At 53.0% G+C, this 14994-nt stretch overlaps 2 protein-coding genes across 4 annotated transcripts; one reads left to right on the plus strand and one right to left on the minus strand.

The window, feature by feature from the left end:
- Positions 1 to 86: 86 nt before the first annotated feature.
- Lhb (luteinizing hormone subunit beta) lies at positions 87 to 1389 on the plus strand. Its single transcript, XM_034511636.2, has 2 exons — positions 87 to 842; positions 1068 to 1389. The coding sequence occupies exons 1-2, from the start codon at positions 666 to 668 to the stop codon at positions 1308 to 1310; spliced, it is 420 nt and encodes a 139-aa protein (XP_034367527.1). The 5' UTR covers positions 87 to 665; the 3' UTR covers positions 1311 to 1389.
- Positions 1390 to 1429: 40 nt separating this feature from the next.
- Ruvbl2 (RuvB like AAA ATPase 2) lies at positions 1430 to 14987 on the minus strand. Of its 3 annotated transcripts, XM_076933954.1 has the most exons (16): positions 14914 to 14987; positions 14556 to 14660; positions 11868 to 11922; positions 10526 to 10581; positions 10118 to 10259; positions 9048 to 9177; positions 8877 to 8943; positions 4802 to 4908; positions 4632 to 4725; positions 4371 to 4494; positions 3959 to 4053; positions 3761 to 3879; positions 2339 to 2458; positions 2007 to 2136; positions 1705 to 1819; positions 1430 to 1537 (listed from the first exon to the last, which is right to left on the minus strand). In XM_076933954.1, exons 2-16 carry the CDS (start codon positions 14565 to 14567, stop codon positions 1512 to 1514), a joined length of 1392 nt encoding a protein of 463 aa, XP_076790069.1. In that variant the 5' UTR covers positions 14568 to 14660; positions 14914 to 14987; the 3' UTR covers positions 1430 to 1511. The 3 variants fall into 3 exon arrangements, with proteins under 3 accessions (XP_076790069.1, XP_034367516.1, XP_076790062.1); XM_034511625.3 differs by lacking the exon at positions 14914 to 14987 and having other exon boundaries at positions 14556 to 14896; XM_076933947.1 differs by lacking the exons at positions 14556 to 14660; positions 14914 to 14987 and adding an exon at positions 14430 to 14548.
- Between the last annotated feature and the right edge of the window lie 7 nt (positions 14988 to 14994).

The raw sequence follows: 14994 nt of genomic DNA on the forward strand, positions 1-14994 counted from the left end.
CGGCGCTCCACCTCTGGTTGGATTTAAAGCAAAATTGGAGGCCTACTCTTCGGAACCTAAGGTTCCTATTAGCATCTAACCCTGAAGCTGTGCCATCTCTCCTAGTTAGTTGGACCCAGCCATCAGAGTGGGCCTGATTGAAGTTTACTCCAGCATCCTGGGGGTCCAGCCAGCAGCCTGCAGGGTCCTCCCCTTCACCTTGTTTCCTGTGCTTCCAATGTCAGCTAAGCCCGGACACCTGGGCTGAGTGAGGCCAATTCACTGAGACACTGGAGCTGGTCCCTGGCTTCCCTGACCTTGTGTCTCGCCCCCAAAGAGATTAGTGTCCAGGTTACCCAAGCCCGTAGCCTCTGCTTAGTGGCCTTGCCACCCCCACAACCCACAGGTATAAAGTCAAGTGCCCAAGGTAGGGAAGGCATCAAGAATGGAGAGGCTCCAGGTAAGACCGTAGGGGCCAGGGTGCTACCAATTCCACCAGACCCATAGATAGACAGCCTTGTGACCTAGGGCATGGAGGGTGTGTGGGTGGGGGGCTCCTAGCTGGTGGACTTCAAGCAAGAGAGAAATAGATTTGATGGTCTTGAATGACAGTTTCTGTATTATACTGAGTGTGTCCAGAACCTGGGATGGAAAACCCAGGTCAGGGGTAGAGTGAGACGCTGGCTATGTCCCAGGGGCTGCTGCTGTGGCTGCTGCTGTGCCCCAGCGTGGTATGGGCCTCCAGGGGCCCCCTTCGGCCACTGTGTCGGCCTGTCAACGCAACCCTGGCTGCAGAGAATGAGTTCTGCCCAGTCTGCATCACCTTCACCACCACCATCTGTGCCGGCTACTGTCCTAGCATGGTGAGCTGACCAAATGGGTAGAGACATCACTTCCGACCTGAAGTGTTGCTACCTCAGCTAGGCTCACGACAGGCGGTGGCAGTGGGGTACAGGGAGATGGCACCTGGGCAGGGATCATAGCTACTGTGGGGGTATGAAAGACCAGGTGGGCATTCTGCCTAGCATGGGGGGGGGTGTGTGGGGGCAGGGACACTCAGATGAGGCCTTTCTCCACCCTGTGCTCAGGTCCGAGTACTGCCTGCTGCCTTGCCTCCAGTGCCTCAGCCAGTGTGCACCTACCGTGAGCTGCGCTTTGCTTCTGTCCGCCTCCCCGGCTGCCCACCTGGTGTAGACCCCATAGTCTCCTTTCCTGTGGCCCTCAGCTGCCGCTGTGGGCCCTGCCGGCTCAGCAGCTCTGACTGTGGGGGTCCCAGGACTCAACCAATGGCCTGTGACCTCCCCCACCTCCCTGGCCTCCTCCTCTTCTGAGGCCTACCCCTAAGTCCCCGTTCTTCTGCAGCTAGCAGGTGTTCTAACCACCCCTCCCAATAAAGGCTTTACAACTGCACTCTGCTGCCCTTTTGTGGGCTCTGAGGACACAGAAGAGCTCCAGTCTTCAATAATTTTATACAAAGTCACAGTGTGAGAACTTGTAGAAAACGGGGTGAGGGGCTGGGGTGCAGAGTCAGCTCAGGAGGTGTCCATTGTTTCGCCTTCTGCAGAGGGGAAGGCAAACGTGAGCGAGCTGGGTGCTCCCACGCCGCCCTCTCCCACAGGGGCAGCGAGCTGGGCGTTCCCACGCCGTCCTCTCCCACAGAGGCAGCGAGCTGGGTGCTCCCACGCTGCCCTCTCCCACAGGGGCAGCAGCATGGGCGATACTCACTGAGCTCATTGAAGAGGAAGGCATCCTGGTATTCCTTCATGTACTGTGTGGAGCGGGATTCATCCAGGAAGAGGGAGTATACTCGCTTAATGTCGTCCACCTGCACCTCTGTGCCCTGAGAACAGGTGGGACTCAGCTCATGTCAGCATGGGGCTATGCCCACCCCCACCCCCAAGCTTTTCTCTCTAAAATGACTGGGCACCTGCTGTGCTTCTTAGTCCCCACTAAATATCCATGTACCATGGCCCATGAGCTACCCTAGGGGCCATCCCTCAGTCCTTCAGGCTAACTGATTGGCTGACCTTTCGCTTCCGGCACACCAGGCTGGCCGCTGTGATGAGCTGGATGGCGTAGCGCAGGGAGGTCTCGAGCCCGATGCGGGTCAGCACTGTGTAGGCATCCTCGCTCATCTCCACATCTTCCTCCTCACAGCTGAGGGCAGGCAGGTCTCAGGCAGGCAGGCATGGCATGGCATGTCACCCCACCCATCCCATAGTACAAACAGACACTGGGGTCTCAGAGCCACAGATGAGGCTAAAAGAGCCAAGGCACAGGAAGGGCCCCCCACCCTACCCCCACTGCCAGCTCCCCACTGCCGGTCTCCCCGACTCAGAGGCCTGGGAGGATGCCGCACCGGATGCGCAGAATCTGCTTGGTATCCTTCTCAGTGTAAGGTGATGTTGACACAATGAGCAAGCGGTCCAGCAGGTCAATGGGGATGCCGTGGGGACTCTGGTAGCTGGTGCCTCGGATGCTGGGGGTCAGGAAAGACTTTTGATGGATGTTTTGGGAAAACATGCGCCACCATAGCCCACTTGGGAACTCAGTACCTATGTGAGCACAGGCTCCCTTCACCTGTAAGCACAGTTCACCCTAGCTGTGCTAGTGGCTGTCCTGTCCCCGCTGCCCAGGCAAACCCAGACAGTTCTTGGTGGGCAATGGGACCCATGGCAATTTGTTTCTGGCATAAGGAATTTAGCCATAAATGAAAATACTGTTTTCCAGGGGGTGGCTCAGGTCAGCTACCAGAATCTAGCCTACCATTCATGTATTTCCAGGGACCTGGGAGTTGCAGGTGAACATCAGATAGCAAAGCGGTCCTGAGGGCTGCCTCCCCTCCCACCTTCAAATCTACAGCCCTGGGCAAGCTGCTCAGCTTAGCTGGCCTTTCTGTGAAGTGGGGGTAGTGGGGAGAAGTGCAGGTAAGGTAGTCAGGTCCCAGACTGGTAGGGCTGTCTGCCATCTGCCTTCACAACTACATCTAACTCCAGTTCCAGGGGACCTCAACATTCCTTGTGACATCCGAGGGTACCACACAGACACACATAAAAGTAGATCAGGGAAGAAAGAGGGACTAGAGGGATAGTTAGAGTATATACTATTCTTACAGAGGACCCCAGATAGATCCCCAGGACCCACACGGGGCAGCTCACAACTGCTTCCAAGTCTAGCTGCAGGGGAGCTGCCCACACCTACATTCATGCTTGCACAGACAACCTCCCCCCCATATTCACATAAAAAGAGGTTTAAACAAAGCTGCCATGCTAAGCATACATGAGACGGGGTGCTATGCTTGATGACACCATGAACCACCGTCAGAGGGAGCCTGGCTCCCCAAACTTCAGTTTGTGTATTCTCTTAATTTGGGAACTATCTAGAAAGGGTCTCATGTAGCCCAGGTTAGCCTAGAATTCAAATTCCCTGTCTCAGCCTACCTAGTACTAGGCTATGGTTGGTGCCGACATGCCCAGCAGCCCACAGCATCTTTAGGTCAATACTTGTGGCCTGTGATGACTAAGTGACAGACTCTCAGTGACGGGCTGATCATGGCAGTTTGTGACATACCTATTAGATAGCGCTGTGCTCAGCATAGGGTACATTTCCAGGGGCACTCTGGGCCACCAGTTTTGAAGTCCAAGTTGAACAGGTTTTATACCTGCCCAGGGTTCTGAGGACCACACTGAAGGCAAGCTCAGCAGACAGTCCATTCACCTTGAGGATGCCAATAACCCCTGGCCCAGAGGCCCTTTCTGCAGAGACCTCTAAAGCTGCTCACCGGGTGATGCCTCGGTTGGTGGCCATGATGAGGACAGGTGCCATGTCACTCTCCAGGGCTCGGTTGAGGAAGGAGAAACTCTCAATGTCCAGCATGTGGACCTCGTCAATGAACAGCACCTGGAAGCCATTAGGGCACAGATCAAGCTCCCCTCCACGGGTGCCTGTAAACACACCCGCCTGGGCTGCCGCCACTCACCCCAGGGATGATCTCCGCTTTGCCCTCCTCCCTCCACTCAGCCACCTTGGCATTGATCTGTTCTCGGACTTCTGACTTGATCTCCCCCGTGTCTCCTGCCAGAGCCGGGGGTGTCAGAGTTAGAGACTGGGGCCAGGACTGGGGTGGGTGAAGACAGAGAAAGAGGAACACTGGGGAGGAGGGCTATGGGCTGCAGCAGCAGGGCCAAGATTCTCAAATGTCCCCGAGAGGACAGAGGCAGAGACCTGAAGGAGGACACTCAGACGGAGAACAGAAGGCAAGCAGCAGTCTGTTAAGAATCCAACAGTGCCAAGAAAAGTGCAGAAAAGCTGGGCTGGGCTGGGCCGAGGGAGGACAGGAAGGGTGCATCAGAGCACTCAAGGCTGGGAGTGCCTGAGGAGGGGCGGCTGACCTGAGAAGAGGGCCAGGAAGCCCTGAGTGCGGGAGTTGATGACATCAATCTCATGGAGAGACACAGTGTGGACCACCTCCTTGCGTTTTTGCAGCTCTCCGTCTGGGCACTGCACAAACTTGGTCTACAGGGCCAAGGGCATGTGTGAGGGCAGCCAGGGCACAGGCACTGCACAGGCCCCCGCATCCCCACACTGGGACCCCAGGATGTAACAGAAGATATAAAGACATCCCAGGGCTGGGTGAGGGATGAGCCAAGCACCTGGGAGCCCATGGCGTCATAGTCTCGGGCACGTGTGAAAGAGCGGCCCAGCTTAGAAATCTTGCCGGTGGCCTTGTCGATGGTGATCACATCCCTGAAGGAGCACAGCAAAGAGTAAGAGGGCTCTACTCCTGGGACGGCCCAGCCCCCTTGGTGGTCCCGCAGCTCACCCGGCCTGGACCTTGTCCTTAGTCAAAGACTCAATCATCTTGGTACCCAGATCGTAGATGGTTTCCATCTCCGTGGTCTTGAGAGTCAGTTTGCCCACCTTGGATCCCTGAGAGTGACACACCAGCAAATGCTCAGGACTTCACCCCTTTGTGGCCACAGCTTCAAAATGAGTGTGGCACAGGCAGCTCAGGAGGTGATGGCAGAGGAGGTGGTGTTGGCATGGTTACAGGTGCTAGGACTTAAGCTGTAGCCCAGTAGAGGGTGGGGGAGGTGTCAAACTTAACATATCTTTCTCATATCCAAATGAAAGGCATTTTGGGTTTTTTTTTTTTTTTTTTTTTTCCTTTCTTTTTTCTGTAGTTCCAGGGCTGGAAGCCACCAAGGCAAACCCTATGCTCTCACATCCATTCCAGGCAGGCTGGCCCTCTACCACTGAGCTGGGCATCCTCACAAAGGCTCACATATTATCCAGGGTGAACTTGAATCCCTGGGCTCAAGAGACCTCCTGCCTCTGCCTCCTGAGTATCTGACTGCAGTAGAAAAATAGCATTTTTGTTAATTACAAAATCAAAGCACTAAGTTAAAAGACAATTAAACTGGGCCATCAAAATGGGTAGAGCACTTGAAACCAACCCTGACAACCTTAGGACCCACACAGAAGCTACTCCCACAATCTCTCCTCTGACCTCTGCACACGCTAAGTAAATGCAAAAACAAAAGAAAGGAAAAAACCTTTTATAAAAGGTTAATCAAAAGCAAACCAAGCCCACACATCCAGGGCCCAGTTGTCTGTTTCTGGATCCTGCCACAAATGATTTTTCTCCCTTTAGTCCCAGAAGGAGGCAGGGTAAAAGGAGGATTAAGGGGAAGCTGGGACTTATATCTGTACATATACATTTCAACACTTTATTGTTTTTCATTAGATACGCATGAGTGTGTCTATGTGTGGGTGTGTGCACGTGAGCACAGTTACCCACCAAGGCAGAAGAGGGTACTGGATCCCTGAAAATGTTGTTACAGGTGGCAGTAAGCCACCCACTATGGATGCCAGGAACTGAACCTGGCTCCTCTGAAGAGCGGTATAAGCTCTTAACCACTGCGCCTCTAAAGAAAACACACACACCTTAAAGACATTTCTTACAAAAAGCTTTACCCACAATATTCTTACCACATTTACAACATCTAAAATTTAATTACTAATGGAGTGAACTAATTTAGAACTTTATTTACAATTATTAAAATTCCTGGGCAGCATACCTATGCTGAATCCATTTCCATTAACAACACTGAGTAACCTGGTTGTGGCTGTAAATCCTATAATTTGAGCACTAAGAAGCAGGAGGTGGAGGACCACCAGCCAATATGGGCTGCATATTTAAAAAAAAGAAAAAGAAAAAGAAAAAAAAAAAGACGGTCTCAAAACACGAACAGACTAAAAGGCTGGTTCCTGCCTGTAATCCCGGAACTCAGGACACTGAAGGCAGCCTGGGTGTGAGACCCGACGCAAACACAACAGGGTGAGCGAAGTGGTTCAGCAGACTGCATGCCTATCTATCCTGCACAAGACCCGGGATCCTCCCCTACCACCACACAGTCTCGGTGTGGCCAGGCCTAGCACTCAAGAGGCGGGGCATCAGAAACGCAAAGCCATCCTTAGCTATGTAACAAATATATATTCAAAGCCAGTCTAGGCTATGACACACTACCAGAAAAAGAGAAAGAAAGAGAGAGAGAGACAGAGAGAGACAGAGACAGAGACAGAGACAGAGAGAGAGAGAGAGAGAGAGAGAGAGAGAGAGAGAGAGAGAGAAAAGAAAGGAAGAGTGGTGGCTCAGCAGAGAGAGAAGAGCACTTGTTGTGCAAGCAAGAGGACCTAAATTTGGATGCCAGCACCCATGTCATATCACCACCACCACCACCACCACCACCACCACCACCACCTTCCTTACCACCACCACCATCCTCACCATCACCACCACCCTCACCACCACCACCACTACCACCCTCAGGCACAACAACATGCAGGCCTGTAAGCCCAGAGCTGTTGGGGATGAAGAAAGGATCACTGGAAAGTCTGGCTGCCTGCCTATTTCCAGGTTCAGAAAGAGACCCTGTCTTAAAGATATAAAACACTGTGACAGGCAGGGCAGCGGTGGCACACGTCTTTAATCCCAGCACTTGGGAGGTAGAGGCAGGCAGATTTCTGAGTTCGAGGCCAGCCTGGTCTACAGAGTGAGTTCCAGGACAGCCAGGGCTACACAGAGAAACCCTGTCTCGAAAAACAAAAAACAAAAAAACCCAAAACACTATGGCAAAGCAGGAAACCCAACATCTAGTCTCTGCCTGTGTCAACAAGTTCTTACACAACATCATACACAAGTACACCAGGGCTGAGCATGGTGGCTCCTTTAATCCCAGCACGCAGGAGGCAGACCCTTTCTCAAACATCACAGAGAGAGAGAGAGACAGAGAGAGAGAGAGAGAGAGAGAGAGAGAGAGAGAGAGAGAGAGAGAGAGAGACACACACACAAGAGAAAGTTCCTGTATGCTGCACACTCCTTTTCCTAGGATTTTCAGTAACAGCTGAAACATCACACCAAGAACCAGCAAAAAAGGTGGGTTTTGTTTTTTGGTTTTTCAAAACAGGGTTTCTCTGTGTAGTCTTGGCTGTCCTAGAACTCCCTTTGTAGACTAGGCTAGCCTCAAACTCAAAGAGATCCAGCTGCCTCTGCCTCCCAAGTGCTTGGGTTAAAAGGCGTGTGCCACCAAGCCCAGCTGTAACACAAAGCTTCCAAACCAGATCACCCACTGCCCTACATCTGTGCTTGTACAAAGCATCCAGAACCTGCAAGTCCAGAGACCAGAAGAGGTCACGTGGCTGGGTGTTGGCATACAGGCACAATTTTCTCAAGGGGTGATGGGAAGTTCTACGACCAGATAGTGGTGACGATGGCTGCAGGACCGTCGCCACTAATCTACTCACTCTAAGATGGCTGGCATCCGAGCTTGGCTGTGGAGGGCTCACGTGGCTTGTGCAAGCCCTGGGTCCCGCCCCAGCAACTCCTACAACAGAGAAGCTCCCAGAACCTCAGACTCAAGGCATCCGCCCTGTGCTGCTCACCTCAGTCCTCAGAGAGGAGACTTCAGACCAACTGTACAACAGGATGAGGCTGACCTACTAGACTATCTATTCTATAATTAAAATATACACACACATATATATATATACAATTTACATACATGGGTACATTTGCACAAATATAGGTCAGGGGACTAGTGAGGGGTTAGTTCTCTTCTTCCATCTTGTGGGTTCTGGGGTTGAACCTTAGACCTGCATGAAATAAAACAACTGGGCAGCTTACTTAACATACAACAGGCCTTAGGTTTGGCCCAGCACAGCAAAAAGAAACAGAAACTCCCTACAACCAGGCAGAAAAAACCAAGTACCTGACAGATGCAGCTGGCTGTGGGCAGACAGGTTACCTGGGGGGCCTCAGAGGAGTTCTGGGGGAAAGGACAGTCTGGATCCAGGTGTCCCACAGTAACTCTTCAGCCCCCACACTCGTTTCACTTCATAAGAAACTCTCCATCGGCTCCTTGACACCCTCCACTGATCCTGTGATAGTTTACTAGCCCTCGATCCCTCCTTAGGCCCTATGACACCCTCCACTGATCCTGTGATGGTTTACTAGCCCTCAATCCCTCCTTAGGCCCTATGACACCCTCCACTGATCCTGTGATAGTTTACTAGCCCTCGATCCTCCTTAGGCCCTATGACACCCTCCACTGATCCTGTGATAGTTTACTAGCCCTCAATCCCTCCTTAGGCCCTATGACACCCTCCACTGATCCTGTGATAGTTTACTAGCCCTCGGTCCCTCCTTAGGCCCTATGACACCCTCCACTGATCCTGTGATAGTTTACTAGCCCTCAATCCCTCCTTAGGCCCTATGACACCCTCCATTGGTCCAGTGAAGCCCTCCACCAGCCCTACCCTTGCCCTTTGGCTAGAGGTAGCTTAGCCATGAGTATGGGTGACACCGGTGTTGGGACAGAGAAGCCTCAGAGACTCACCGTGCCTGTGGCTGGCCGGTCAATCTGGATCTCCACCACCTCACCTTCAATGATCTCTGTCTCCTCCCTGGTGGGACAGACAGCACAGCCTGGGTCAGCCCAGCCTGGGACACCCTGGTTCTCTGAACAGGACTATGGACAAGCAGAGTGGATATCTCACAGGACACTCACTTGATACGGACACCGATGGAACGGCGGAAGGCTTGCGTTAGAGCCTCAGTCTTGCTCATCTCCAGAGAAAAAATCTCACTGCCTGCAATGGCTGTGAATGGTGTGTCCGGTCCCAGTGCCTGGGCCATGCCTGTGGGAACCAGAGGTCAGGCAGTTGTGGCTGCTGGCCTCAGGTCCCTGACACAGTGGTGGTCCATGATCCATGCTTCCTGACATCCTCAAAACCATCCATGCCTCTATCCCACATCCAGCCCCACGTACCATCTAGTCCCCACACTCTGTACTCTTCTGTCTTAGTACGAGTCACCTTGGAAGCATGGTGACATGGCTCTATCCCTAGATGAGCACTACTTCAGAACTGATTGGCTCTCCCTACTGGTTCCCACAGTCTTAGCAGAGGTGTGAGTGAGACTACAGGGCGGGCCAGGAGAGTCTCAGAGGCAGAGACGCCCGAGGCTTTGAAGGATGGGCAGGAGTTGGACAAGGAAGAGGCATCTGTGACCCTAAGTCATCAGGGGACTGCTGCAGAGAAGGCTGGTCACCAAGTCCAGTGTTCACTCTCTCTCTTATTCCCAGAACCCCCATTTTATTAAGACAGTAATGAGCCAAATTAAAAATTACAAAACAATGCTGGACGTTGTGGTGCACACCTTTGATCCCAGCACTTGGGAGGTAGAGCCAGTGAAGACTATCTAAAGACCTGTCTTCAAAAACCCCAGGACAAAACTACCTCCATAGCCACGCCTCTTCAGTGTGCTAAGACAGGCTTTCTTTCCCACAGCACCTTCGAGGGATGGACATGTGGCTGCAACTCCCTTCTGCCTGGAGACTGGAGCACAGCAGGGAGGATGGAACATACATAGCCGCCTGCTTGGAATGCAACATGGAAGCTAATCCTAACATGGAAGCTAGTGTAGAAGACAGGGGACCCCACATAACTGCTCAGTGGCCCTAGACAGTCACCTCCTGATGCTTCTATGTGACTGTTAAACCGAGTTAGCCTGTCCCTGACTTCCACAGGAGGGATTCACTGGCACAGAGGAAAACATCTGCCCCTTGAGGCTTCTTACCCATGGCAATGGCTGTCTTCCCAGTTCCTGGCTGGCCAGCAATGAGGACAGCCCGCCCAGCAATCTTCCCTTCTCTGATCATCTCCAGCACCACGCCTGCTGCGCGCCGGGCAGCTAGCTGCCCCACCATGCCCTGGGAAGCCTGGAGTGTAGAAGGTGAGAGGACATGGAAGGCTGCAGAACCACGGCTGCATTCCCACCACACCCCGCCTGCTGGAAAACAAAACAAAACAGTACTGATTTTCTCTTCTTTCAGAGATAGGGTCTCAGTCTACAGACCAGGCTGGTCTTGAACTCACAGAGATCGAGTGCCTCTGCCTCTCGGCAAAGGTGCTTCAAGTACAGAATCAAGAGGCCTGAAGACCCACCTGGCGGAAAGAGCCCACATACCCAGCCCCAACGCTCTACCTGTCTTGGCTCCAGGGCATCATCCAGTCCCAGACCCCGGATGTGGGAGTGAGCGCCTGTGTGGGAGGGAGAGAAGAGTTACTGGCTGGTTCTAGGCAACACTGTGTGGCTGCTGAGTCAAGGGTTTCCCCCAGAGCTCAGGGTGCTCTCTTGGTCACACAAAGGCAGGAAGATGCCTGAGCATGGCTAAGTGCTTGGCATCCAAGAGCCGGACGCTCCCCAAGGGCCCAGGCAAGGCTGCCGGTGAGGGTCAAGGCAGACTGTGGGAGGGCACAGGTGCCTGGCACTCAGGTGCTCTTTCCCACAGCACACTGACAAGCCAGAGTGCATTGCTACAGTTCCTGGGCCCATCCACAGGGATGCAGACACAGGGTAGGGCCCCAGCCCAGAGGCCATTGTAAGGAAGAGGTGAGTATGGCAGCCAGTGGCTCTGTAAGAAACCTCAAAGGGGCACAGGTGCCAGACCCACCACAGCCTGCCTCCACGCCACACACTCCTACAGTGAGCTGTGTCCCTTCTGGAAGACATGGGATTTAGTAAGTACGGGGTTCCAACTCAAGCACTGGAAGTGAGAGGGTGCTTCTTTCACAGCACGTTGGGAGGTAGAGGCAGGGACGGGAGGGTGAGGGGTTAAAGGTCACCCTCAGCTACACACTGAGTTCAGCCAGCTTCTCAGGACTACCTCAAGAAGAAAACCATGGCCAGGCGTGGTGCTGCACAGCACTTGGAAGGCAGAGGCAAGGGGATCTCTGGGAGTTTGAAGCCAATCTGGTCTACACAGCTAGGTCTACTTAGCCAGACTAAGTAGAAAGATCACAGAGCTCACCAAGGGCCTGCACTCGGAGCCCATAGCCCTTAGAGCTCTTAGAGGTGCTGAGTGACAGCTCAACAAGTAGGTGTGGCCTCCTGCACAGCTGGCGTCTCTGGAGCCACTGCCTGCCTGCCTGCACCTGCTTGCTGCAGGTGGTGACTGTGGCCCTGCAAGTTCACTACACAGCTGCTCGGAGAGCTGGTCTCGGTGGGGACAGGATGACAAGACTCTCCACCTCCTGAGTTCACAGGAGGCTTCCAGCATAAACATTTATGAATCTGGTGGCCTGCAGGCCTGGGGCACACCAGGAATGAGGCCGACCTGAGGCCCCCTCAGGAAGCATTTGACCATATGTACTTGAGTGCTGGACACATGGTTCAGATATTCCTCAAATTTCCAGGAACTCCATGGTGGTACGCTAGGCATATGGCAGCATAGTATAGCCTGGGACTAAGGCCTCATCACATCCTTCTCTGTCTGTCTGGGCACTCAGCAGTAGTGTCGCCCCTGGTCCTGACCCTACTCACTCACCAATTCGCTCTATTCTTGTCACATCGCGGATCTCAGGGACTTTGGTGGTGGCCGCCTGCAGATGAGGACAATGATGTGTGAAAAGATTCCCAGTTGTCACACTTTCATTGCTCCTTCAAGGTCCTGCTGCCCATCAGGAACATCCATCCCACCCACCCCCTGCCTCATGGGCAGGCAGCACGCCAACAGCAGCCACCACCACCCTCTGGGCCATCAATCACGAATGGCAGTGATCAGTCCCACCAGAGGGCGCAGGGAGACAAGCCGAGTCTCACCCCTCAGAGCCCTGGCATCCTGGTGCACGGCTGAGGAAACCTTCCTGTCCCCATACTGGGCTCTGTGAGGACAGCATGGAGACTCTCAGACCAACGCTCTGGCTCCCAGACCACCCACTTGTCTCATGAAGGGAACAGTCCACACGTCTCTGGCGTACTTGGGACTCCATGTTCAAGGCTCAACGTGCTAGAGTGCTGAGCGCATCCAACAGACACCTACCAGGGCCTCCCGAAGAAGCAGCTAACACTGTCTTCCCTGTGAGGACTCCTAGAATATTTGAGCCCCTGGAATCCCCACCAACGTTTATGACAGCCAAAAGCCACACACAACCATGTGCTCACTGACCAATGAGTAGATGAACATGATATGCTCTATTCATATATGGAATATTATTCGGCCAGGAAAAGGAGTGAAGCTCTGACACTGACACACCCGGGAAGAACACTGAGACATGCTGAGTGAATGGGCTCCCCACATAATAGAGACTGCATGTTGGGGCTGCAGAGAAGATTGGAGGACTCCTGGCTGCTCTTCCAGGAGACCTACGAAATGTGGTGGCTCACAACTGACTGTAACTCTGGTTCCAGGAGATCCAATAATACCCTCTTCTGGCCTCTGTCGGCATAGACATACATGGAGGGTAAACACCCATACATAGAAAACATGAATTTAAAAAAACCCTCCATGTTGAATGATACTTAAATGAAGTATCCAAAAGAGATATCACAAATACAAAGTGGATTAGTAGTTGCCAAAGGCTCATGGAGGGAGGTGTGGGGACACTGGAGGGTGCCTGCTAAGTCGCATGTCTGCAACCACTGGGGAGGCTGAGTCAGGAAGACTGCCTCGAGTCTGGGGCTAGCCTAAGCTAAAGGGTGAAATAAGAGACGGATAAATCCAGGTGGTGGACCCTTGCACATCCTGTAATATTTTTTTATGAACCTAAGAATCCATAAAGCTGAGCAGCCCCCAAATCCCAGCTCAGCAGGCCTCCTCCCTCAGCAAGGCCTTCCAGGAAAGCCCATGGCCCAGCAGAGTTCACAGCCTGTCTCTTGCCGTGAGAGCCTTCCAATTTCCTCTCTTTCTAAGAAGCTGCATGGACTCCAGGAGCATGAGACCCCAACTATTACACACAGGCTCTTCATAAGGCAAGCAAAGGCATGTGCTTCCTCACCATGGAAACAGCAACAGACTCTCCATCGACCTCCCTCTAACTTGACTGGGCTCAACCTCAGAATCAAGGCCACCACAGGGCCACACTATTTCTTCACTAGGAGGCCTGGGGAGCTAATACCAGGCCCAATGTCTGGACTCACTTCCTGGGCTTTAACATTCAAATACCCCTGTGCTGGCACAGATGTGTGCCTAAGTGGGGCCTGGAAAACACAAACAGTCTCTGGACAAGACGCCACACACCGATGGCTCCTGACACACTGTGACCTGTGCTCTCGAGCACACAACTTCCCACTTGCTAATTTTCGCCAGAGATCAGGGTACCAGTCTCAGCCCTGACACAACACTGGGACTTTGGAACTGGCTGCGTCAAGAGGTAGAGGAAGTTTCTAGAACATCATGTGGGATAAACCTCGACTCTACCATTCCAGGCTCTGGTTATTCACTCATTCACAGAGACGTCGTCTGAGTGTCTGCATGACTCTTCTATCAGACCCAGGACACTTCGTTGTTTTTTGAGACAGCGTTCCTCTGTGTAACCCTTGGCTTTCCTGGAACTCACTCTGTAGACCAGGCTGGCCTCAAACTCACAGAGCTCCACGGCTTCTAGCTCCTGAGTGCTGGGACTAAAGGCTTGCCCTACTATGCCTGACAGACCTAGGACCCTTAATACATAGCTGCCTTCTCCGTCAGCTTTAGGGCCACAACGAAGCTCCTTCCTCAGCAGTCAATACACTTTCTCCAGGTCCAGCCCTCTTCCATTAGGTCCAGGCATCCTCCCCAGTCCTCCTCCCCCAGACCAGACCTCATTCATTGTGATCCTCCCTCAGATCCAGGGATTCAGGTTCTAGCCCTCCTACCTCAAACACAAAGGTGCACACACCAGCCTGAATCCCTCAGAAGTTGGTATCCTCTCCTCCAACACTTCCCTTAGATCCAAGTGTCCTCCCAAGCCCTCCTTGAGAACCAGACGACTTCCTCAGCCCTCTTCCTTCAGATTCATGCATCCTCCTCTGCCCTTTTCCCTTAGACACATGCATCCTCCTCAGTATCTATTGCTCAGACCCGGGTGTTCTCAGCATCCTCCCGACGACTCAGGAGTACTCCCCAGACCTCCTCCGTCAAACCAGGCATCTTCCTTATCACTCCTCCTTCAGATTCAAGAGTCCTCTCCAGCTTTCTCCTTCAGACTCCATAAGAAGGGTCATTCTTAGTCCTCCACATGCACCCAACACTTACCACGGTTGCCATGATGCACACCAACCGCCAATGCTTCAACGGAAACGGAAATCGGCTACGAGCGCGGTCTTCGTCCTCTCTAGGCTCCCAGTCATCCAGTCATCTCTATGGTTCATAAAATATGTAAAACTGTCCTGGAGGCGTACACTAGGCCGCGCCCAACCCGAGAGGCTAAATTGGTCAGCGGGTGTTCTGAATCCCGGGTGGGTTCCTGACGTCTCCTCCTATTACCTAGCCTCCTCCCCCTTCCTTCCCCCACGCCCTGCAACTGCTAAGTCCGATTGCAAAATTCTGAACACATTTTATAGCAACCACACGTCCTCCACGATCCCTTTTCTCTCTGTCCAACCTTCCTTACCAAATTGGGACTACAGCCGAGATTGACAGCTCTATTCACCAATCACTTCCATGCTGAGTAGCAACAAGCCCCGCCCCCTGT

Source organism: Arvicanthis niloticus, chromosome 1 (assembly GCF_011762505.2).
Source record: "Arvicanthis niloticus isolate mArvNil1 chromosome 1, mArvNil1.pat.X, whole genome shotgun sequence".
In the NCBI taxonomy this organism is placed as follows: Eukaryota; Metazoa; Chordata; class Mammalia; order Rodentia; family Muridae; genus Arvicanthis; species Arvicanthis niloticus.

Coding starts and splice junctions, on each gene's coding strand:
- Lhb (XM_034511636.2), top strand. CDS start 666: ATGTCCCAGGGGCTGCTGCTGTGGCTGCTGCTGTGCCCCAGCGTGGTA. Junction 843..1,067: donor CCGGCTACTGTCCTAGCATG/GTGAGCTGACCA, acceptor CCCTGTGCTCAG/GTCCGAGTACTGCCTGCTGC.
- Ruvbl2 (XM_076933947.1), bottom strand. CDS start 14,450: ATGCCTGGTTTGACGGAGGAG. Junction 9,178..10,117: donor GAAGACAGCCATTGCCATGG/GTAAGAAGCCTC, acceptor TGGTTCCCACAG/GCATGGCCCAGGCACTGGGA. Junction 2,459..3,760: donor ACCAACCGAGGCATCACCCG/GTGAGCAGCTTT, acceptor CCTGACCCCCAG/CATCCGAGGCACCAGCTACC.